This window comes from Scardinius erythrophthalmus, assembly GCF_964197995.2.
Source record: "Scardinius erythrophthalmus genome assembly, chromosome: 17".
In the NCBI taxonomy this organism is placed as follows: domain Eukaryota; kingdom Metazoa; phylum Chordata; class Actinopteri; order Cypriniformes; family Leuciscidae; genus Scardinius; species Scardinius erythrophthalmus.
The window spans coordinates 40,867,099-40,893,152 of NC_138237.1; the positions used below are offsets into that span (position 1 = coordinate 40,867,099).

The following is a 26,054-nucleotide window of genomic DNA, read 5'->3' on the forward strand; positions in this document are numbered from 1 at the left end:
CTGGTCATTGTTGCTGCTGCTGTTTGTCATTGTTGCTGCTGTTATTGCTGTTGCTGCTGCTGTTTGTCATTGTTGCTGCTGCTGTTTGTCATTGTTGCTGCTGTTATTGCTGTTGCTGCTGCTGTTTGTCATTGTTGCTGCTGCTGTTTGTCATTGTTGCTGCTGTTATTGCTGTTGCTGCTGCTGTTTGTCATTGCTGCTGCTGTTTGTCATTGTTGCTGCTGTTATTGCTGCTGCTGTTGTTTGTCATTGTTGCTGTTATTGCTGCTGCTGGTCATTGTTGCTGCTGCTGTTTGTCATTGTTGCTGCTGCTGTTTGTCATTGTTGCTGCTGTTATTGCTGTTGCTGCTGCTGTTTGTCATTGTTGCTGCTGTTATTGCTGTTTGTCATTGTTGCTGCTGTTATTGCTGTTTCTGCTGCTGTTTGTCATTGTTGCTGCTGTTATTGCTGCTGCTGCTGCTGCTGCTGCTGGTCATTGTTGCTGCTGTTGTTTGTCATTGTTGCTGCTGTTTGTCATTGTTGCTGCTGTTATTGCTGCTGCTGCTGCTGCTGCTGCTGCTGCTGGTCATTGTTGCTGCTGTTGTTTGTCATTGTTGCTGCTACTGTTTGTCATTGTTGCTGCTGTTATTGCTGTTGCTGCTGCTGTTTGTCATTGTTGCTGCTGTTATTGCTGCTGCTGTTGTTTGTCATTGTTGCTGTTATTGCTGTTGCTGTTATTGTTGGTGCTGTTGATTATTGCTGCTGCTGTTTGTTAATGTTGCTGCTGTTTGTTATTCCTGCTGTTGGTGGTTATTGTTGCTGCTGTTGATTATTGCTGCTGCTGTTATTGTTGTTGCTGTTGGTTATTGTTGCTGCTTGTTTGTTATTGCTGCTGCTGCTGTTTGTCATTGTTGCTGCTGTTAACATTGCTGCTGCTGCTGCTGTCTACTGCCAATACATACACAACATGCTGCTGTGAGCAAGACAGACATGCTACTGCTGCACAAGCATACATTAATTAACCGTAGCAGATCTATATAGATTGATACAGGTGGAGGGTTTCTGAAAGTGCACTACAAACTGCTACAGCAGACAAGTTTGAATGTTGAGCAGCAAACTCATTGGCTACTAATAAGGCGGTAACCAATCAGCTGTGTCCTGTAGAGAATGATGTGATTGCAAGCAGACTGGGTCAAGGTATCAGCCTGCGCCATCTAGAGTTTCATGACAGATCTCTGTATTTATTCTGTGTCTGAGGACACTGCTTCAGTGGTTGCTCTGGAGACTAGGTCAACTCGCCTAGAGCGGATGCGTCCGTCTGCAGTTGTGGTCAGTGATCTTTGGCCCGTGACAGAGGTTTTCCTACTCTTGATGTGTACGTGTGGGTTAGGGTTCACCAGATCGCTGTTGTTACCCTCATCTTCCTCCTCTTCACTCTGGCCTTCCTGAGGCTTCAGTGTCTTCGAGCTGAATTGGCTCAAAGGCTTTCCAAGAATGCCAAAGCTAAAGGCAAAAGAAAGTTGATACAATCAGGCAACAGAGACTATTAGAAACAAAAGTGAAATGGACACATATTACTATGCTTTTTATTACATCAGTTGTAAATAGTTCAAAAGTATTACCTAAGAGACTTTAGCTGCTGTTTCAGCCCCTCCATCAGAGCCTCTGAATCATTGCGTTCAGTTGAGGGCAATTTATCACGTCTAAAGCGCCTAAACAGGTGCGGGGCATTTTCCTGTGGAGTGGGCAGCAGAGAGGCCATCAGAGGGGAGCACTGGGTTAGGATCTTGCTCAGGGCAGGGCGTCGCTTTGATTTCCTGGATTAAAGGTCAGGAGACAGAGAGTGAGAGATGGGCCAGTAAAAGCACACCTCACAAACATCTAAAGCAGGGCTATTCAATTAGTTTTATTCGAGGGCCGCATTATCAAATCGAAAAGTTGAGGTGGGCTGGTGGGTTGGTTTGGGGGTTTATCTTATTTATTGAAACATAACAGTTTCAATAAATAAGTTAAAGTAACCCTAAAAAAGCGTGGTATTTACTTGGAAATGTGGTACCCAACAGTATGCAAATATATAAAACCATAATAAATAAAAACTTGATAATTTACAGCTGTGTACAACTATTTTCCTTGGAACAAATAAATTATTTATACAAACTTATAGCTGTTGGTGAGAAATAATAATTATTTTATTAATAATAGTTATGCTTAAATGAAAATATTCTGACAGTGAGACTTGTTAACAGGCTCCCACTGTATAAAAAATGCCTAAACACAAGTTACTTGATTATTGCTTTACTTAAACACAAGTAAATCACTATATTTACTATTATACTATATAATATTATAGTATATATTTACTATATTTATTTATTACTACATAGTATTCAATATAAATATTGCACATTTCTGCCCAACCATGGTAAATTACTACAGTAAATGTGGTAAATGTTTGTAAGGGTGATTAGGGGATTTAAAGTCTTCTTAAAGTCTCCTGCTTTCCTCATCAGTCTTGTTGGGAATGTTGAGGCTGTTTCATCCGATTTAATACTAATTAAATCATCGAGTGATTTGTGGTTTGTAACAGAAATGTTTCTGTCGAACTGAAACGCTTCCACTGGTTATCGCAACGCTGTTTAATATTAGTGTGTCCGGGACCGGGAGTAAACGCAACTCTGCGCTGGGCCGTGTTTAAGTGTTTAAACAACTGAAACAACTGAAAACATCGCTATTTGTTGTAACTGTACTGAACGAGAAACCGCTTCAGATGATTCAGTGACGGAGCAGTCCGAATAAATCCAAATAGTTTTAGACCGTTATGCAAGCGCGTTTAGAAAGAATCGAACCAAAAGATTGATTCATTCACGAATGATTTGTAGCCTATCGCTGGTTCAGTCGACATAAATTCGGGACAAATATAATAACTGCTGAAATATTCACATGTAAAACGTTTCTCAGGTCGATCGGAGCGAAAAGAGGAGGAGGGAGGTTGGTGCCGTCGGGCCGCATGGAGATGATTGGCGGGCCGCATGTGGCCCGCGGGCCGCCAATTGAATAGCCCTGATCTAAAGCATCTTCATTAATATATGCATAAAAACATTTAGAATGAATTTGTGTCACTCGTTTAAAAAATCTGGGTTCTGCTATGCTTTGGTGATAAAAGGACTCAAATATTATTATTTTTTATTTTTCTGTCCATACATGAATGCTTGGTGTATGTATCAACAAATAAGTAAGGGATAATGTATAGTGAGCCGGTTGTTATAGTGAATAACAACCCCGACAGGCTGAACGGGATCCCGACGCGAAGACATTATCGCGATAATGTATCGCGATAATGTCACTATACATTATCCCGCTTATTACATGGCTACCTACAAAATAAATAAATAATTTGCCGCGAATTATTGATTTAAAAAGGGGTTATTGATTTAAAAACGATTGTATTGCTTCCGCTAAAGAAAATAGTCCGTTCCGCGTCCATAGCAACGCGCTGTTTTTCATGGCAACGGTCTGTTATACTTCGCAGCGGTCTGTTATAAAGAAATAACAGACCGCATTCTATATTGGAATTCAGCCAAGCCATGTAATAAAGATAACTAAAATCATATAATATTAAATCATATATACAGTGGGGAGAACAACTATTTGATACACTGCCGATTTTGCAGGTTTTCCCACTTACAAAGCATGTAGAAGTCTGTAATTTTTATCATAGGTACACTTCAACTGTGAGTGACGGAATCTAAAACAAAAATCCAGAAAATGACAGTGTATGATTTTTAAATAATAAATTTGCATTTTATTGCATGACATAAGTATTTGATCACCTACCAACCAGTAAGAATTCCGGCTCTCACAGACCTGTTAGTTTTTTCTTTAAGAAGCCCTCCTGTTCTTCACTCATTACCTGTATTAACGGCACCTGTTTGAACTCGTTACCTGTATACCTGTACACACACTCAATCAAACAGACTCCAACCTCTCCACAATGGCCAAGACCAGAGAGCTTTGTAAGGACATCAGGGATAAAATTGTAGACCTGCTCAAGGCTGGGATGGGCTACAGGACAATAGGCAAGCAGCTTGGTGAGAAGGCAACAACTGTTGGCGCAATTATTAGAAAATGGAAGAAGTTCAAGATGACGGTCAAACTCCCTCAGTCTGGGGTACCATGCAAGATCTCACCTCGTGGGGCATCAATGATCATGAGGAAGGTGAGGGATCAGCCCAGAACTACACAGCAGGACCTGGTCAATGACCTGAAGAGAGCTGGGACCACAGTCTCAAAGAAAACCATTAGTAACACACTACGCCGTCATGGATTAAAATCCTGCAGTGCACGCAAGGTCCCCCTGCTCAAGCCAGCGCATGTCCAGGCCCGTCTGAAGTTTGCCAATGACCATCTGGATGATCCAGAGGAGGAATGAGAGAAGGTCATGTGGTCTGATGAGACAAAAATAGAGCTTTTTGGTCTAAACTATAGCTTTTTGGTCTAAAATGAGTACAACCCCAAGAACACCATCCCAACCGTGAAGCATGGAGGTGGAAACATCATTCTTTGGGGATGCTTTTCTGCAAAGGGTACAGGACGACTGCACCGTATTGAGGGGAGGATGGATGGGGCCATGTATTGCGAGATCTTGGCCAACAACCTCCTTCCCTCACTAAGAGCATTGAAGATGGGTCGTGGTTGGGTCTTCCAGCATGACAACGACCCGAAACACACAGCCAGGGCAACTAAGGAGTGGCTCCGTAAGAAGCATCTCAAGGTCCTGGAGTGGCCTAGCCAGTCTCCAGACTTGAACCTGTTGTGGTTTAATTCTTTTCAGGGAAATGACTTCAAAGATATTTGACATCAGAAAAAATTAGACTTTATTAACAAACAAAGCCGAGTGTCCCTCTGCAGAAAGACCCTCCAGAAAAATTGCCCAGCAAACGTATATACCCTCTCCTTGTCCCAAACATGGTAATACATTCTATAGGTATTTTGAGAAATAGTTTTGTACCATGTGACATTACTGAAATAGAATTTTCTGCTGTGACAACACCTTGTGCTCTCAGGTTCCAAAGTCAGCCAAAGTCATACACAGACAAGGAAATAATAGTGTACAAAAACCAGTTAAATTACTTATTTTCTAAATAATAAAATCTTCAACATTCCCTCCTCTGGGGCTTATTTAAGCCCCACATTCGCTATCCTTTCCAGAGTGTAGTTTCAAAATCCAGTCCCCTCAGTTATACTACCTTACTGACTAAATTATGTCACTCATTCTTATTTTCAATGACTGAAATTATGCCACCATACTCCGGAGGAGCAATCGAGCCAAACATCTTTCTCCATACATTTTCTTTCTTTCAGTTGTTTTTTTCTTTTTCAATGGAGAAAGTAAAAGACTCGAATCCTCCCTAATCAACCATCAAACATTGTTACAAGTGTGTGGATGAAATTGGTTCAGCATTGTCTTATCGTCACAGTTATGTAGAACATGTCAAACACAAAAATCCCTTATACAGTTAAGAGTTCTCTTGCGGTGTAGATATCCTCTTCGACCCAGACACCCAGGATCTGGCTTATTCATTTTCTTCTTCATCCTTATCCGAGGTACTTCAGTCAATGTCCAATGATTGTAAATCTCAATTTGGTTTATAAGCTCAATCTTAATAATAAATTATTTTTTTGCCCTCTAAAATTAGTTTTTATTATCTTCTTAATATGGGAAGTACACAACTGAATAATAACCCTCTTTTAATATTTCAACTCCAAAAAACATTTCTAATCTTTTAAATCAAGCTTTCCTTAACTTTTTTTTTTATTCAATTGTATTTGCTAAATAAATCTCCAAACATAAGTCATTCTACTTTTTTCATGTAATTGTTTTCATTATAATAAAGGCAAATCATTATAATAAATCTCTGCTGATTATAGAAGAATAAATGATTTAGTTTGCATGTTTATTTCGCATAATCCATATGAATTTTGATTTAAAATAGGGCTGGGTAAAAATAACTTTTTCTCTTTTTTATTCGCTTCTTATTTTTATGAAGGAATATCAATTCACTTATTTTTAAAGAATCAATTTTTTAGTCAGTCATGTTTTAGTTGATGTACAACCATAACACTGTAGTGCAGCTACATTAAATCACAATTTTCTTCATTATAACGTTTTACATTTCAAATTCTGTCTACTTTATTACCAAATTTAAACAATAAATATCTCACGTGTTGCAGCTTTTTGTCATTATAGCTCCTCAGTTCAAGCATACCTTAACTGAATACCTTTTCTTCCTTTCTACTAATTTCTAAATGAACTATCATGAATTAACTTAATTATGTCACATGTAATCACTCAAACTAAGAAAGCTTCAAGAGCAATGTTACATTTACTTCATAAAAGTCATTCAATAACCTCATTAGACAATTAGAAAAAATACTCTCGAAAATAACTTTTTGCACTGTCTTACATATTCATTGTACGGTCATTTATTTTTCTGTATATCTAAGTTTTTCCTTAACCATTTCAAACATAAAGCATTATAACTTAATTATTGTTAAAACTTCCTTTCTGTAATTTAAGTTTTTGCATACATTTAATGTTAATCTTCAATTTTTCTGGAATAACTGCTGACCCATTATTTAAACTTATTTCTGATAGAATTTCAAATCTAAGGAATAATTCTTTGGTCTTAAATTTAATTACTTCTCTTGACCCTCCTCTGTTGATCTCATCTCTATCTTGTTCATATAATCCATTACCAAGAGTTTTATTAGTCCTTCTGGTACTGATATATATAGCCTTATTTGTGTCACTGTTCCTTTCCTACCTTTATTTTTGTCGCAAATTTCTCTTGTATATGGCCAACAATTGCAAAAAATGCCTTTTATTTAATTTTCATTATTCTTATTCCTTATTCTTAATTTAGCCTTTTAATCCCTCTTTACTCCCCCCTTTGCGCACTAGTTGAAAACTATGCGCGTATGGATTTAGAATATTCAAAAAGTATGTCTTTGTGCAATAACTTGTCATTCTCACCCCCCTCTGGTACCATATAGATTGTTCATAAGGCAATAATTTACATGGTATTGGACAGTCTATATGCTATAACAATCTTTTTGTATTGAATTTGAACAAGTTCCATCTGAGGTGGTCGTTATATTAGCACCATTTAAAATACATTTAATTAGTCAAATAGCATATTGAATCAAATCATAATTCAAATCATAAATGAAATCAAATATCTGTTAATAGCCCGTGTTAATCTTTCTTTAATTTTCTTCTGTAGTCTTAAATTAATTTTGTATACCTGTTTTATTGACAAATTACATTCGAGTACCCATTATGATCTATTTTAAAATGTTATTCAGGTCTATTTGTATTTTCCTTCATGACTTGTCTTAATTCGCACTGTGCTATGACAGTTACTTGAATTAGTCGCTTATCATTCATTATTTTCATTTGTTTTCTGATTTTTCATTATCGTTTTTACGTTGTTTTTGATATATTCTTTAATTCAATCATTTTCTTTCTGGGGTTATTATTAAGTTGCTACTAGTATATTCAATGGCTTTAACATTACATTTAAAGACAGTTTGTTTGATTTTGACTATTGTTTGAACTTGTACTCATCTCTGTTGATTTTCTTCTTTGCACAACTCCTTGCAAGTTTCTTATTCTGCAACTTTTCATTTAAAGTTCTTCTTATCATTTGCTTCTTTTTCCATTCATGTTGATCATTCTGTTAGCCGTCTTAACAGTCATTACATGTTTCACCAGGGTGACTCTTTACGAGCCGTTGCATGGACTTCCCTCGGAGGTGAGGGGGCTGTTACTAGCACAAGCCCTCTTGATCCCTCACTTCCTGTTGTGGCGAGTAGAGGCTTGTTGGTGTGAGAGGCATGGACTCAAATGTCACTTTGCTGATCAATGTTCAAGATTCTTCTGAGATGACAAAGCACAGTCACTGGTTCTTTTTGTAATCGTCCCAGAACCCTTCCTGGAATTGAACTGTTCTCATCTGCGAATGCAACCTTCATTATTTCTTTTTAGTTTTGTTAGTGACAACAACATTTTAAATCATCTGCTCCATTGTCCTTCTTGGTGTCACCTGTAAAATGATCATGTGGGCTGAGTGGTGTTCTGGCCTCTTTTGTGTGTTTTCTGCTCATTAGCAGCAGGGCTTTACCCCTATATTATTTTTTACAATTAGTCAATTCAGCTCAGTTATCTCATTGTTTTGAGTCCCACTATCAGCATACTAGTTATCAGGCATCTTTGACAACACTCAACCCACTTTACTAAAAGACAAACAATATTTCATACTTTTGACAAAACGTCAGCTCCTTCGTGATATGCTGAAAAGCAAGTCAGATGTGTTATTCTCCATCATGATATTCTGAAAGGAAAGTCAGATTTATTAGGTGCTGCACAAAATATAGTACTGTTTTGTTTTCTTTTACAATTTTTTCCCCATTTTCTTTTTCTATTGTCACTACAGTTTCGACCAGGAAATTAACCAAATCCATCCATGGTCATTATTTTATTGGGCAGAATATGCCCTGTGGGCCCACATATGAAATTTAGATACAGCTGTAGGCAAAATAATTGATTGCCTTGGTGTACACCCATTCATTCATAATCAGTCACTCATCGGCCATCACACATTCTTCTTCCGCAGGTTGTGCTCTAAATGCGGAACTTACAAATTTAGCTGTGGAATTCCAAAGGTCTGACAGACAACATCACAACAGCTATTCAAACACTATTCAGAAGTGTCAGTTATCTTAATGCTTAGTTTACCACTGTTGTACAAACCTTTTTTCTTGTTTTTTCCCAAACTCTAATAGATTAAATATTTCAGAATAATAGGCCTTAGTATGGTGCAGTTGAGAGTAAGACAGCCAATTGTAATTTCTCAAATGCATTTTGTCATTTGTTTGGTCTACTTTTTCATATTCTTTTTGTTTTTGCTCATGAGCTTCTTTAAGAATACAATTGGAGATCTCTGACTAATCTTGGATCCATGGCCAATAACATTTCCATCTCATTATCCCAGTTTTGACAGCATTTTTAATTTCATAATTTTTGTACTTTTGGAGTTATTTATCCTTCTCCAATTTATCTCTATAAAAAATATTAAAACAAGATGGAGTGACCAGTGTTTTTGTTTTACAAACAAAAATAATCATTCTTTGACATATTGTGTCTATCTTTTTCTTTGCCAGAGAATAATTCTATCATGCTTTTAGCCCTATAGTCTAATATAATAGCCCTCACTATACCAAATCCAGCCTCAGTTTTAACTATTTTGTGAGTTGAGCACCCACTTCTCTGTATTTTCTTTTCTTATAGAGCTGGACTTGTACCTATTGAAAAAGCAGAGAGGGTTAGTTTAGCAGAGAATATAAAGAATTGCTATGAGACCAGTGAATAATCAAAATGAATTAAGTTAATATAATAATGAACTAAATTTGAAGCAGTCTCTGGAGTGTTCATTAGTTTTGTCACACCTGTGGTGCCGTAAGGGTCAGTTCTTCTGTTTTTAGATCAGTGTTCGTTGACATGTTTTTCAGCCTTGCTGTCACTCAATGGTCATTGCAGAGTTGACAATAGGCTCTGCTGCTTCTCTGTCTCTTCTCAGTTTGGGATTTTGATCAATCCTGTAACAGTTTTGCATCTCAGGATTTGTCTTTGTCTTTAGGAAAAGTCTCAAGTGAAAGATTCACCTTTTCCAGTCTTTCCATTAACTCAGTCTTTCTGAGTCTTTTTGAACTTCAGGAGGGGAGCTGAGAACCCCTCACCCACTCTCTTCTTCTCTGCGTCAGTGTCTCTGCATTCATGTCTTTGCCCTTTGCCCTCTTGTTGCTTCCACAGGGCTCTGTTTCCATCTGCAATTTGAACACTCAGAGATCTGCATGAATCAAATTGAACTTTTACATATAAGCTATTAGCTCTTTATATACATGCCACTTTTTTAACCTGCATCTTTTCACTATTTCTTTTATATAAAAATCTCACTGGTTGACCATAGCATTTCCCTTATTCTATTAGTAAGCAGTTCTTCATTGCAGGAAAAAGCAAGCTAGTTCTGTTTTTATATATCAGCAATAATATAACTCTGATGATCTGAGAATAATTCAATTAAATAATTTTCCCTATCATAAAATCAGACTTCAATCTTTCTTCTATATTTGCATGCTGTGTTCACAATAATCTAGTATGTTTCTCAACAATCATCAAGGAATTCCTCTTATTTTTTACTCTCATCAACTTCTGTAAAGTATTTTTGACTTTTGAAACTTGGTCACTCAATCTCGCTAACCTTCAGCACTGCACCAGTTATTTTTCTCTTAACACAAACTTATTAATCTGCAATGGAATACTTTTTCCACACTGTCTTCAGGGATAATGAGATACAAATTTTAGACGTCTTCAGTTATAATATATAATATATTAAGCACGTGCAATCTTATTTATATTCATCTATTAATATTCATCATTACATTTATTGATTAACTATATATCTTATTATTTTAACTTATTTTATACTACTATATTCTGCTAAGCTAATATCTTGAAACAATTGTTTTCCCTTACTTTTCTTTTTTCTTTTTTAATACACACCATTTCAGTCCCTTCATTCACAGGTCAGTCACACATTCTCTGTCCCTTCAAGCAACCAGGGTCAGAGGTCACTTATTTTCAACCACAGGCACAGTCACAGGATCCTACAGGCACACCAACATGATCTAACACACTTTTTTTTCCCTTCTCTGTCAGATCTGAACAATACATTAAAATATTCACTAATCAACACAATGACACTTTTAACTATCCTATTCCATAAACCTCTGTGATTCACTTCCTCAACACAACAGAGTGAAATAAGACCTTAATTCCCCTGAGCAGACTCTTATTAGATTAATAAGGTACCCGGAAATTGACTTTATCTGCAATCATGCTCATTTGTATCCTTCAAGGCCCTCTTACAAATGTCTGCAGATCAACCATCTATAGGCTATAAGCTAAACTACACCTGTATCAATCAATGCCCACTTACAGGTATAACACATCAATAACTGATATCCTTATATCAGTACGCTTGTCATCCATCGAGGCCCTCTTGACAAGTAACACAAAACTTAACTGATATCCTTATCAGTGAATTCAAACCCTCTGTGTGCATGCTTTTTGCTCATCATCCATCCAGGCCCACTTGATGAACAGACACAGAACCTTACGTACGTACGTCAAAACTCTTTGCGCTAAATCAGCATCACCAGTAGTTATAGAATCCACTCAGGATTAAACAAGTACTAGCAAACACTTTTGGGAGCTCCTTTACCAACTACTTGACATACAAAGACAATGCATGCAATTTTTCTGATATCAAACACTCTTTTTCACTTTTTAAGTTCTTTAAATTTGGAGAAGCTTTTCTTACCACATCCGGGCCACTGGTGACTTACACACACCTTATTCAAAAGCAAAAACTGCTCACCTCAAAGTACAGCGGCCACTGTCTGTGTGAGTCACCAGCGATCCCCCTGTGGCTCCTTCAGCTCCTAAGCCAAGCCCCACGTTGGGCGCCATTTGTTGTGGTTTAATTCTTTTCAGGGAAATGACTTCAAAGATATTTGACATCAGAAAAAATTAGACTTTATTAACAAACAAAGCCGAGTGTCCCTCTGCAGAAAGACCCTCCAGAAAAATTGCCCAGCAAACGTATATACCCTCTCCTTGTCCCAAACATGGTAATACATTCTATAGGTATTTTGAGAAATAGTTTTGTACCATGTGACATTACTGAAATAGAATTTTCTGCTGTGACAACACCTTGTGCTCTCAGGTTCCAAAGTCAGCCAAAGTCATACACAGACAAGGAAATAATAGTGTACAAAAACCAGTTAAATTACTTATTTTCTAAATAATAAAATCTTCAACAAACCCAATAGAAGATCTTTGGAGGAGCTGAAAGTCCGTATTGCCCAGCGACAGCCCCGACATCTGCAGGATCTGGAGAAGGTCTGTATGGAGGAGTGGGCCAGAATCCCTGCAGTGTGTGCAAACCTGGTCAAGAACTACAGGAAACGTATGATCTCTGTAATTGCAAACAAAGGTTTCTGTACCAAATATTAAGTTCTGCTTTTCTGATGTATCAAATACTTATGTCATGCAATAAAATGCAAATTCATTATTTAAAAATCATACACTGTGAGTTTCTGGATTTTGGTTTTAGATTCCGTCACTCACAGTTGAAGTGTACCTATGATAAAAATTACAGACTTCTACATGCTTTGTAAGTGGGAAAACCTGCAAAATCGGCAGTGTATCAAATACTTGTTCTCCCCACTGTATATATATATAATAAAAAATAATAAAATATTTTAATTAAAATAACAAAACTTTAAAAATATTTTTAATTAAACATACTGAATAAAATATTAAATCACTTTTATTTTTCTGTTCAGTCAAACTTGACTACAGTTGTTATATCTAGTGTGTCCAGCGAGTGGACTGTACCTGTTGTTCAGTGCTGTTCGTCGGGGCTCCACATCCTCAGACTGATCATTCAGGGCGGAGTTAAAGCTGTCAGAGCGGAACAAGCGGCCAATCTCCACCCGGACGCCCTTCAGGCCCCGCCTCTCAAAGCTCACCCATACAGCATGGCTGCAAAAGCTGTAGAGACACTGAGGCACAGAAAACACACTGTCATGGGAAAGACGGATATGAAACTCTTGGCTACTAATGTTCAAATACATAAAGGTTTTGGTTTGACATCCTCAGGAATCACACACTGTATATAAGTTGAAAGTTTGGCACAAACCTCATCTAGCGGAATGTCACTGTGAGTGGACGACACCTTGAACCTGTTGATATAAACAGACTCATAGTTTTCTCAAACATGCTCTGATTCATCACAGAACTCACACATCATTCATCTGTTCTGACCCGTCAGTCTCACACATCATTCATCTGTTCTGACCCGTCAGTCTCACACATCATTCATCTGTTCTGACCCGTCAGTCTCACACATCATTCATCTGTTCTGACCCGTCAGTCTCACACATCATTCATCTGTTCTGACCCGTCAGTCTCACACATCATTCATCTGTTCTGACCCGTCAGTCTCACACATCATTCATCTGTTCTGACCCGTCAGTCTCACACATCATTCATCTGTTCTGACCCGTCAGTCTCACACATCATTCATCTGTTCTGACCCGTCAGTCTCACACATCATTCATCTGTTCTGACCCGTCAGTCTCACACATCATTCATCTGTTCTGACCCGTCAGTCTCACACATCATTCATCTGTTCTGACCGTCAGTCTCACACATCATTCATCTGTTCTGACCGTCAGTCTCACACATCATTCATCTGTTCTGACCCGTCAGTCTCACACATCATTCATCTGTTCTGACCCGTCAGTCTCACACATCATTCATCTGTTCTGACCCGTCAGTCTCACACATCATTCATCTGTTCTGACCGTCAGTCTCACACATCATTCATCTGTTCTGACCCGTCAGTCTCACACATCATTCATCTGTTCTGACCCGTCAGTCTCACACATCATTCATCTGTTCTGACCGTCAGTCTCACACATCATTCATCTGTTCTGACCGTCAGTCTCACACATCATTCATCTGTTCTGACCCGTCAGTCTCACACATCATTCATCTGTTCTGACCCGTCAGTCTCACACATCATTCATCTGTTCTGACCCGTCAGTCTCACACATCATTCATCTGTTCTGACCCATCAGTCTCACACATCATTCATCTGTTCTGACCCGTCAGTCTCACACATCATTCATCTGTTCTGACCCGTCAGTCTCACACATCATTCATCTGTTCTGACCCATCAGTATTCATGTGTTCTGACCCGTCATTATTCTTCTGTTCTGACCCGTCAGTATTCATGTGTTCTGTCTGACCCGTCAGTATTCATGTTTTCTGACCCGTCAGTATTCATGTGTTCTGACCCGTCAGTATTCATGTGTTTTGTCTGACCCGTCAGTATTCATGTTTTCTGACCCGTCAGTATTCATGTGTTCTGACCTGTCAGTATTCATGTGTTCTGTCTGACCCGTCAGTATTCATGTGTTCTGACCCGTCAGTATTCATGTGTTCTGTCTGACCCGTCAGTATTCATGTGTTCTGTCTGACCCGTCAGTATTCATGTTTTCTGACCCGTCAGTATTCATGTGTTCTGTCTGACCCGTCAGTATTCATGTTTTCTGACCCGTCAGTATTCATGTGTTCTGTCTGACCCGTCAGTATTCATGTGTTCTGTCTGACCCGTCAGTATTCATGTTTTCTGACCCGTCAGTATTCATGTGTTTTGTCTGACCCGTCAGTATTCATGTTTTCTGACCCGTCAGTATTCATGTGTTCTGTCTGACCCGTCAGTATTCATGTGTTCTGTCTGACCCGTCAGTATTCATGTGTTCTGACCCGTCAGTATTCATGTGTTTTGTCTGACCCGTCAGTATTCATGTTTTCTGACCCGTCAGTATTCATGTGTTCTGACCTGTCAGTATTCATGTGTTCTGTCTGACCCGTCAGTATTCATGTGTTCTGACCCGTCAGTATTCATGTGTTCTGTCTGACCCGTCAGTATTCATGTGTTCTGTCTGACCCGTCAGTATTCATGTTTTCTGACCCGTCAGTATTCATGTGTTCTGACCCGTCAGTATTCATGTTTTCTGACCCGTCAGTATTCATGTTTTCTGACCCATCAGTATTTACGTGTTCTGACCCGTCAGTATTCATGTGTTCTGACCCATCAGTATTTACGTGTTCTGACCCGTCAGTATTCATGTGTTCTGACCCGTCAGTCTCACACATCATTCATCTGTTCTGACCGTCAGTCTCACACATCATTCATCTGTTCTGACCCGTCAGTCTCACACATCATTCATCTGTTCTGACCCGTCAGTCTCACACATCATTCATCTGTTCTGACCCGTCAGTCTCACACATCATTCATCTGTTCTGACCCGTCAGTCTCACACATCATTCATCTGTTCTGACCCGTCAGTCTCACACATCATTCATCTGTTCTGACCCGTCAGTCTCACACATCATTCATCTGTTCTGACCCGTCAGTCTCACACATCATTCATCTGTTCTGACCCGTCAGTCTCACACATCATTCATCTGTTCTGACCGTCAGTCTCACACATCATTCATCTGTTCTGACCCGTCAGTCTCACACATCATTCATCTGTTCTGACCCGTCAGACTCACACATCATTCATCTGTTCTGACCCGTCAGTCTCACACATCATTCATCTGTTCTGACCCGTCAGTCTCACACATCATTCATCTGTTCTGACCCGTCAGTCTCACACATCATTCATCTGTTCTGACCCATCAGTCTCACACATCATTCATCTGTTCTGACCCGTCAGTCTCACACATCATTCATCTGTTCTGACCCGTCAGTCTCACACATCATTCATCTGTTCTGACCCATCAGTATTCATGTGTTCTGACCCGTCATTATTCTTCTGTTCTGACCCGTCAGTATTCATGTGTTCTGTCTGACCCGTCAGTATTCATGTTTTCTGACCCGTCAGTATTCATGTGTTCTGACCCGTCAGTATTCATGTGTTCTGACCCATCAGTATTTACGTGTTCTGACCCGTCAGTATTCATGTGTTCTGACCCATCAGTATTTACGTGTTCTGACCCGTCAGTATTCATGTGTTCTGACCCGTCAGTCTCACACATCATTCATCTGTTCTGACCGTCAGTCTCACACATCATTCATCTGTTCTGACCCGTCAGTCTCACACATCATTCATCTGTTCTGACCCGTCAGTCTCACACATCATTCATCTGTTCTGACCCGTCAGTCTCACACATCATTCATCTGTTCTGACCGTCAGTCTCACACATCATTCATCTGTTCTGACCGTCAGTCTCACACATCATTCATCTGTTCTGACCCGTCAGTCTCACACATCATTCATCTGTTCTGACCCGTCAGTCTCACACATCATTCATCTGTTCTGACCCGTCAGTCTCACACATCATTCATCTGTTCTGACCCGTCAGTCTCACACATCATTCATCTGTTCTGACCGTCAGTCTCACACATCATTCATCTGTTCTGACCCGTCAGTCTCACACATCATTCATCTGTTCTGACCCGTCAGTCTCACACATCATTCATCTGTTCTGACCGTCAGTCTCACACATCATTCATCTGTTCTGACCGTCAGTCTCACACATCATTCATCTGTTCTGACCCGTCAGTCTCACACATCATTCATCTGTTCTGACCCGTCAGTCTCACACATCATTCATCTGTTCTGACCCGTCAGTCTCACACATCATTCATCTGTTCTGACCCATCAGTCTCACACATCATTCATCTGTTCTGACCCGTCAGTCTCACACATCATTCATCTGTTCTGACCCGTCAGTCTCACACATCATTCATCTGTTCTGACCCATCAGTATTCATGTGTTCTGACCCGTCATTATTCTTCTGTTCTGACCCGTCAGTATTCATGTGTTCTGTCTGACCCGTCAGTATTCATGTTTTCTGACCCGTCAGTATTCATGTGTTCTGACCCGTCAGTATTCATGTGTTTTGTCTGACCCGTCAGTATTCATGTTTTCTGACCCGTCAGTATTCATGTGTTCTGACCTGTCAGTATTCATGTGTTCTGTCTGACCCGTCAGTATTCATGTGTTCTGACCCGTCAGTATTCATGTGTTCTGTCTGACCCGTCAGTATTCATGTGTTCTGTCTGACCCGTCAGTATTCATGTTTTCTGACCCGTCAGTATTCATGTGTTCTGTCTGACCCGTCAGTATTCATGTTTTCTGACCCGTCAGTATTCATGTGTTCTGTCTGACCCGTCAGTATTCATGTGTTCTGTCTGACCCGTCAGTATTCATGTTTTCTGACCCGTCAGTATTCATGTGTTTTGTCTGACCCGTCAGTATTCATGTTTTCTGACCCGTCAGTATTCATGTGTTCTGTCTGACCCGTCAGTATTCATGTGTTCTGTCTGACCCGTCAGTATTCATGTGTTCTGACCCGTCAGTATTCATGTGTTTTGTCTGACCCGTCAGTATTCATGTTTTCTGACCCGTCAGTATTCATGTGTTCTGACCTGTCAGTATTCATGTGTTCTGTCTGACCCGTCAGTATTCATGTGTTCTGACCCGTCAGTATTCATGTGTTCTGTCTGACCCGTCAGTATTCATGTGTTCTGTCTGACCCGTCAGTATTCATGTTTTCTGACCCGTCAGTATTCATGTGTTCTGACCCGTCAGTATTCATGTTTTCTGACCCGTCAGTATTCATGTTTTCTGACCCATCAGTATTTACGTGTTCTGACCCGTCAGTATTCATGTGTTCTGACCCATCAGTATTTACGTGTTCTGACCCGTCAGTATTCATGTGTTCTGACCCGTCAGTCTCACACATCATTCATCTGTTCTGACCGTCAGTCTCACACATCATTCATCTGTTCTGACCCGTCAGTCTCACACATCATTCATCTGTTCTGACCCGTCAGTCTCACACATCATTCATCTGTTCTGACCCGTCAGTCTCACACATCATTCATCTGTTCTGACCGTCAGTCTCACACATCATTCATCTGTTCTGACCGTCAGTCTCACACATCATTCATCTGTTCTGACCCGTCAGTCTCACACATCATTCATCTGTTCTGACCCGTCAGTCTCACACATCATTCATCTGTTCTGACCCGTCAGTCTCACACATCATTCATCTGTTCTGACCCGTCAGTCTCACACATCATTCATCTGTTCTGACCCGTCAGTCTCACACATCATTCATCTGTTCTGACCGTCAGTCTCACACATCATTCATCTGTTCTGACCCGTCAGTCTCACACATCATTCATCTGTTCTGACCCGTCAGACTCACACATCATTCATCTGTTCTGACCCGTCAGTCTCACACATCATTCATCTGTTCTGACCCGTCAGTCTCACACATCATTCATCTGTTCTGACCCGTCAGTCTCACACATCATTCATCTGTTCTGACCCATCAGTCTCACACATCATTCATCTGTTCTGACCCGTCAGTCTCACACATCATTCATCTGTTCTGACCCGTCAGTCTCACACATCATTCATCTGTTCTGACCCATCAGTATTCATGTGTTCTGACCCGTCATTATTCTTCTGTTCTGACCCGTCAGTATTCATGTGTTCTGTCTGACCCGTCAGTATTCATGTTTTCTGACCCGTCAGTATTCATGTGTTCTGACCCGTCAGTATTCATGTGTTTTGTCTGACCCGTCAGTATTCATGTTTTCTGACCCGTCAGTATTCATGTGTTCTGACCTGTCAGTATTCATGTGTTCTGTCTGACCCGTCAGTATTCATGTGTTCTGACCCGTCAGTATTCATGTGTTCTGTCTGACCCGTCAGTATTCATGTGTTCTGTCTGACCCGTCAGTATTCATGTTTTCTGACCCGTCAGTATTCATGTGTTCTGTCTGACCCGTCAGTATTCATGTTTTCTGACCCGTCAGTATTCATGTGTTCTGTCTGACCCGTCAGTATTCATGTGTTCTGTCTGACCCGTCAGTATTCATGTTTTCTGACCCGTCAGTATTCATGTGTTTTGTCTGACCCGTCAGTATTCATGTTTTCTGACCCGTCAGTATTCATGTGTTCTGTCTGACCCGTCAGTATTCATGTGTTCTGTCTGACCCGTCAGTATTCATGTGTTCTGACCCGTCAGTATTCATGTGTTTTGTCTGACCCGTCAGTATTCATGTTTTCTGACCCGTCAGTATTCATGTGTTCTGACCTGTCAGTATTCATGTGTTCTGTCTGACCCGTCAGTATTCATGTGTTCTGACCCGTCAGTATTCATGTGTTCTGTCTGACCCGTCAGTATTCATGTGTTCTGTCTGACCCGTCAGTATTCATGTTTTCTGACCCGTCAGTATTCATGTGTTCTGACCCGTCAGTATTCATGTTTTCTGACCCGTCAGTATTCATGTTTTCTGACCCATCAGTATTTACGTGTTCTGACCCGTCAGTATTCATGTGTTCTGACCCATCAGTATTTACGTGTTCTGACCCGTCAGTATTCATGTGTTCTGACCCGTCAGTCTCACACATCATTCATCTGTTCTATGTGTTCTGACCCGTCAGTAGGCTATATAGGTGTTCTGACCCGTCAGTATTCATGTTTTCTGACCCGTCATTATTCTTCTGTTCTGACCGTCAGTCTCACACATCATTCATCTGTTCTATGTGTTCTGACCCGTCAGTAGGCTATATAGGTGTTCTGACCCGTCAGTATTCATGTTTTCTGACCCGTCATTATTCTTCTGTTCTGACCCGTCAGTATTCATGTGTTCTGTCTGACCCGTCAGTATTCATGTTTTCTGACCCGTCAGTATTCATGTGTTCTGACCCATCAGTATTTACGTGTTCTGACCCGTCAGTATTCATGTGTTCTGACCCGTCAGTATACGTGTGTTCTGACCTGTCAGTATACGTGTGTTCTGACCCGTCAGTATTCGTGTGTTCTGACCCGTCAGTATTCATGTGTTCTGTATTCATGTGTTCTGACCCGTCAGTATTCATGTGTTCTGACCCGTCAGTATTCGTGTGTTCTGTATTCATGTGTTCTGACCCGTCAGTATTCATGTGTTCTGTATTCATGTGTTCTGACCCGTCAGTATTCATGTGTTCTGTATTCATGTGTTCTGACCCGTCAGTATTCATGTGTTCTGACCCGTCAGTATTCATGTGTTCTGACCCGTCAGTATTCATGTGTTCTGTATTCATGTGTTCTGACCCGTCAGTATACGTGTGTTCTGACCCGTCAGTATACGTGTGTTCTGACCCGTCAGTATACGTGTGTTCTGACCTGTCAGTATACGTGTGTTCTGACCCGTCAGTATTCGTGTGTTCTGACCCGTCAGTATTCATGTGTTCTGTATTCATGTGTTCTGACCCGTCAGCACTCATCAGCAGCAGCCGAGAGTAGGAGAGTCCGAGCTGCCGCAGTGCCAGATCCAGCCGGTCTGCTGTTCTCCTCTCGCTGCCACTGTCCTCTCTGAAACACATACACTTCTTTATTGTGCTCCTATAATAATCTCATATGGCTCAATTATGGCTCAAACTCACCCCATGAGAGACTTTGGTCTTTTCTCCAGAGCTTTCTTCTCAAAGAAGCAGGAAAAGTAGAGCAGTAGATTGGCAAGAAACCCATCCAGCTCTTTGCTCCTGCAGATATAAAGAGGTTTGGAGTCTCGGTGCTGCACTAATAGAACTAGCAAGCAGATTTTACTGCTGAATTTAATTTATGGGAATCTAAGAAGCAAATATACAAGATAAAGAGAAAACATGAGTAAAATCTTAAGGGGATAGTTCACCTAAAAATGCAAATTAGCCCATGATTTACTCACACTCAAGCCATCTACTATGGACTTCAAAACAGAAATGTCCATTTACTGCCATTATAAAGCTTGGAAGAGCCAGGACATTTATTAATATAACCCTGATTGTATTCGTCTGAAAGATGAATGTCATATACACCTAGGATGACTTGAGGGAGAGTAAATCATGGACTAATTTGCATTTTTAGGTGAATCATCCCTTTAATATTTGCTCATGTTTCCTCTATCTTGTATATTCGCTTCTTAGATTCCCTTAAATTAAATTCAGCAGTAAAAATTAAAATGTTGTCATCATTTATTCTCCAGATGTTCCAGACCTGTATGGGTTTCGTTCCTCCTTCTGTTGAACATAAAAGAAGATATTCTGAAGAATGCTGTAACCAGACAGTAGACGGCATCCATTGACTTCCATGGTAGGGAACAAAACACAAGGGAAGTCAGTGGGTGCCGTCTACTGTCTGGTTACAGCATTCTTCAGAAGAAACTCACACAGGTTTGGAACAACAAAAGGGTGTCAGAAGATGAAGATGAAGATGATGAAGATGAAGGAGAGTTCAAAAAGGTTTCAATAAACAAAAGAGTCTTTTAATGAAAACAAACTCAAGTAATCCACGAAGATGAAAGCAAAGTAACAGCGTGTCAACACACAAACAACAGCCGACAACTGAAGAGTGAAACAGCGCAACTTAAATACACAGTGATAATGAGATGATAACGAACAGGTGTGATGATTAGATGAGTGTCCATGGCAACTGATGAGTGGCGGGAAAGTAAGACAAAGAAACACATAATTGAAAATAACAAACCAAAAGTCCACGAAAACAGAAACTAAGAACAAACTAAATTTAGTACTTGTGACAAAGAGTAAATGATGACAACATTTTCATTTTTGAGTGAACTATCCCTTTAATAGAATAGAATATGGAAATGCAAAGCCATCCTCCAATAGTATTAAAGGTCCCATGACATGGATTATTTTATTATTTTAGAATGTTTCCTGGGGTGCCCTGGGGTGCCCACGTTAGTATGTTTTTAAGATCAAAAATTGTAATAATTTAGAAATAAAAGGAATTTTTCCTAGCCTGATTTTAGCCTCTGATTTGAACGCTCTGTTTGAAGGGGCGTGTCAGTGTGAGACTTCAGTGTAAACGCCCACTGCTGTGATTGGCTGAGAGACTTCAGTGTAAACGCCCACTGCTGTGATTGGCTGAGAGACTTCAGTGTAAACGCCCACTGCTGTGATTGGCTGTGAGTCTTCAGTGTAAACGCCCACTGCTGTGATTGGCTGTGAGTCTTCAGTGTAAACGCCCACTGCTGTGATTGGCTGACATGCTTGCATATGAAATATCTCGCATTACATGTGGATCTCTCTCGAAAACTTTTACTATTACAGCTATTATATGTTTTTACTATTACAGCTATCGGGATTAACGAATCGTGAGAAGTTTTTTAAGTATTTAGATCTATTCCCATCACATGAAAGGTTGCAGTGATGAGCATTGAGCAGATGACAGCCTGTTGATCGCGCGAGTGAAGATCTTATCACTGCAATGCAATTACAGTAAGAGCTTCGTTGTGCAGCGTAACAGCGTCACTGATTTCATAACGAGTTTTGGCAAGTGTCCAGATAAACTCGCGCTGTGTGACTGACAGCTTGGGCGACTGGAAAGGGATTGTTCTTTGATCGCTTTCTTTGAGAAACGACGTGAAGTTGTTCGTTTAGTCACTGGCTTGATTTACTGATGCATAAACAGTATTGAACGACTTTGAGAGAAAGATTATCTGTCTGAACTTGAACAATTACACATCAGAAATTCCCATAACCCACTGGTTCTTCAGAGGCTCAGATGAAGGAACTTAAACAATACTTTTGTGTTCATTTGTACATCCAAACACTGAGCAACTGCCATGCTTCGCTCGTGTGCAAGCCATGATGTCTCTTGAGGAGAAACCAATATCGCGCTCGCAGCTCATTTTCTCATGGGCAGGCCAGCAGAGAAAGGGGAGGTGACCTTTCACCTTATGACGACATAAAGAGAAGATTCTAGACTCGCCGTCTGAGCTTTCTCTCTCTCACAAACACCCAGGGCTTGGTTTACACCCATCAGAACGTCTAGCCACTGGGGGACCATAGGCAGGCTAGGGGAACTTGTATTAATGTTAAAAAACCTCATAAAGTGAAATTTTCATGCCATGGGACCTTTAAACTAAAAGTAATGTCGTACTTCATGAGTGTTAGGAAGCGGTGAGGTACGGGATATCCCTCGTTCTCCGTCAGCAAACGCAGCGCTGCCACTGCAACACATCACATCACATTACATCAGGCCTTCACTGCTCATACTGTGTTCATTACACACAGACGTACATTTCACATGCTGAACCGTGACGTGTGTGTCCTGCGAGTGTGTTACTGAGCTCTCGAAGGCGTCCAGCTGAGCCGGAGTCACAGTATTCCTGAGAATCAACCAGACAGAGTTAATCAGTCGCTCACAATAACACATCAGCGTCCTGCATAGTGAAGTTATGAAGCCATAATTATGTCCTGATCGCAGTACTTCTGCCACTTCTCCAGATGCTGTCTGATCAGCTCTTGGTATGCAGAGGACTTTGGATCTTCCTTCTCTTTCTCCTCTTCTTGGAAACTGCAAACACATGAAATCTTGCTTGTGCAACTTTTTTCCCCAATAAAAATAAATTAAAAAACGCAGACTAGCGAAACCAAGCAGTGACAGATTGTTAAAGAACAGTATCAGTGTATTACCTGCTGAAGTCCAGGCCTGGTGTTTCCTCACTCCAGCGTCCAGAGCTCATCGTTACCATGGTCACCTGTCCTCACCTGTCCTCACCTGTCAGCCATTAATGATGACACCTTATTATTCTCTTGACCATATGCTCTTTTTTAAGTTAGGTTAACTATTTCATTTTTTTATATTAATAATAAAATAAAAGAATTTAATATAATCCGTTTTAAGCTAAAACGAATGTAGTAATTAATTACATTTCCCCTAATAATATGATGAATTACGAATCATCATCTAAACTCATATCTAAATATGTTACAAATAAATCCCGGACTGAGCAAATTTATTTTCAAACTAGATAAAAGTGTTTGGCTCGAGAAAGACTTGAAGTAAGTTTTAAATCTTGCCATTTGAAGGTGTGTGTGTGTGTGTGTGTGTGTGTGTGTGTGTGTGTGTGTGTGTGTGTGTGTGTGTGTGTTGTTTTCGAGTAAAGGCACAGATCAGGAGATTGAGAAGAGCTGAATATCGAGTGACTGTAAGACACTGCTTTAGTTCTCAAACACACTCGTGCTGCGATGGGTTTCTACAACAGCCTTAGAGACGTGACACCAATTCCTACCTTTATTTTGCGATATAACTCATCCACAGTAATAATACAGTAAACTCCGGAAGTGAGTCCTCGGTCTCCTAGCAACAGACTACAGGCTGTGCTGCGCCAGTTCTACGCGTGACGTCATGTGGGAGGCCACGCCCACCACATACAAATTCGTGTGTATATATATATATATATATATATATATATATATATATATTATAATAATAATTATTGACAGAACAAAGCATACAACAGTATACAGAGAAGTACAGAAAGAAGACATACAGAACATCCAAAAAGTGTATATTCATTAAAAAGTCCGTTTTGCTTTTTTATTGACAATGTTCTCCAAACACGTGCTGTAGAATTAATGAAATTAAATAAATACAGTATTTACAATAGCATACTCACACACACAGGCACACATCACACACACACACACACACACACACACACACACACAGCTCATTCTCAGTCACTCACACACATTTTTTGGTGGATATGGACAATTTTGTTTTTATATGTGAAGTCTTTTTTTGCTTATTATATTATGCTGAGCTTTTTCCTCCCAAAAAATGGACTTTAAAGATACAAGTTAATGTCATTTTTAGAAAATTCAAGAAATTCTTCATTTAAAAAAAATAAGTTTAAACACAATGCAATATGCATCCCGCAGCCTGGTTGAATCAGCCGGCACAGCTGGGGGAAGTTTACAATCCTGTGGGAACGGATTGCGAAAGCGTGGGCACGGTTTATGAATTTGTGGGTACAGATTGCAAAAACTGAAAGCAGCGGATCAGGAACTTACGGAGCCCGGGAAGTCACCTGTGGGAGAAAAAAAAGCAATCCGTGGCAACGGTTTTGCAATCCGTCCGCTCAGTTTATAAAACGTACTCACGAATTCTCAAACAGTTCCCTCGGTTTAACAAACCATGCCCACAGATTAATAAACCGTACCCACGAGTTTCTAATCCGCGCTCTCAGATTTCAGTTTTTGCAATCTGTACCCACAAATTCATAAACCGTGCCCACGCTTTCGCAATCCATTCCCACGGGTTTGTAATCTGTACTCACGGATTTGTGGCTCACTCTCATTTTAGACGAACACGTTGTTAACGAATCTTATTGTATATTGTTTTATTGTGTAATAAGTGGAATACATCAAATTGTCTTAACTGCGTCTGCATGCTTAAAGTGATTCTCAATTTTAGCGGGTATGGGTGGAATATAGGCTACTAGGCTACAAAATCTTTTGTTTATTTGTGATAATCTTAGCACTTTATTATTATTGTCTAACCTGTATTATGACTGATATTTGACAAATTGCTTTGTTCCTTTTTTTGTAAGTTTTGGACAAAAGCGTCTTTTAAACATGTAGCCTAAAATGTATAATAATACATAATAATAATTCTAATAATTAATATTATTATTATTTGAGTTAATAACTATAAATGAGTTCACTTAAGACAGTAATATGTTTATCATAAAATAATTTATGAATGTTTTATTTTTAAGCAAAAATTATACAAAAAATGTAGGCTTATTTTATCCAAAACTGTAAAAGGTTAGGGTTATAGCCTATAATAATAAAGCATTGATAAATTATTTGATGACAAACATATTACTGTATTACTAAGTGAACTCGTTTATAGTTCATTTATAACTCAAATAATAATAATAATAATTATGATTATTATTATAATTATTATTATTATTATTACATTTTAGGCTACATAAAAGACGCTTTTGTCCAAAATGTACAAAAAAGGAACAAAGCAATTTGTCAAATATCAGTCATAATACAGGTTAGAAAATAATAATAAAGTGCTAAGATTATTACAAATAAACAAAAGATTTTGATGCACGTCATTCATATTAAATCGTATATTCCACCCCATAGTACCGCTACAATTGAGAATCACTTTAAGCATGCAGACGCAGTTAAGACAATTATTAGTATTGGGCATTCAAGGTGAACATGAGAGCATCCATTTACTGATTAGATTTAATATAGTATCCTTTGAAGGGGTTTTGTTAGTCTTTGATCTTCCTACTAAGAGTTGAACTATGTGTGAATGTTACATAGTCTTAGTTCTCGTGACCATGTGTTGTTTCTACAATTTGGGGGGTACCATTATCTCAGTTGGGGGTAATTGCCCCTATTGTCTTCGTCCCTAAGGCTGTGTGTAAGGTCAGCACCTTTAAGGACAGCCCACTGAAATGCCTACAAGATAACATGTAAAGTTACATTAGTTAGATTGTTGGACTGCAGCCACGCTCAATAAAGAAGAACTTCTGCTTGAACGATATCACAA

General features: G+C 39.7%; 1 protein-coding gene across 1 annotated transcript; it reads right to left on the minus strand.

Moving 5' to 3' along the window:
* Positions 1 to 862: 862 nt before the first annotated feature.
* Positions 863 to 23,223, minus strand: ppp1r36 (protein phosphatase 1 regulatory subunit 36; the record flags this gene model as incomplete). Its single annotated transcript, XM_081391505.1, has 11 exons — positions 863 to 952; positions 1,359 to 1,482; positions 1,602 to 1,796; positions 12,500 to 12,666; positions 12,804 to 12,846; positions 19,959 to 20,060; positions 20,132 to 20,230; positions 22,629 to 22,698; positions 22,769 to 22,857; positions 22,959 to 23,045; positions 23,165 to 23,223. 11 exons carry the CDS (start codon positions 23,221 to 23,223, stop codon positions 863 to 865), a joined length of 1,125 nt encoding a protein of 374 aa, XP_081247631.1.
* Positions 23,224 to 26,054: the final 2,831 nt, after the last annotated feature.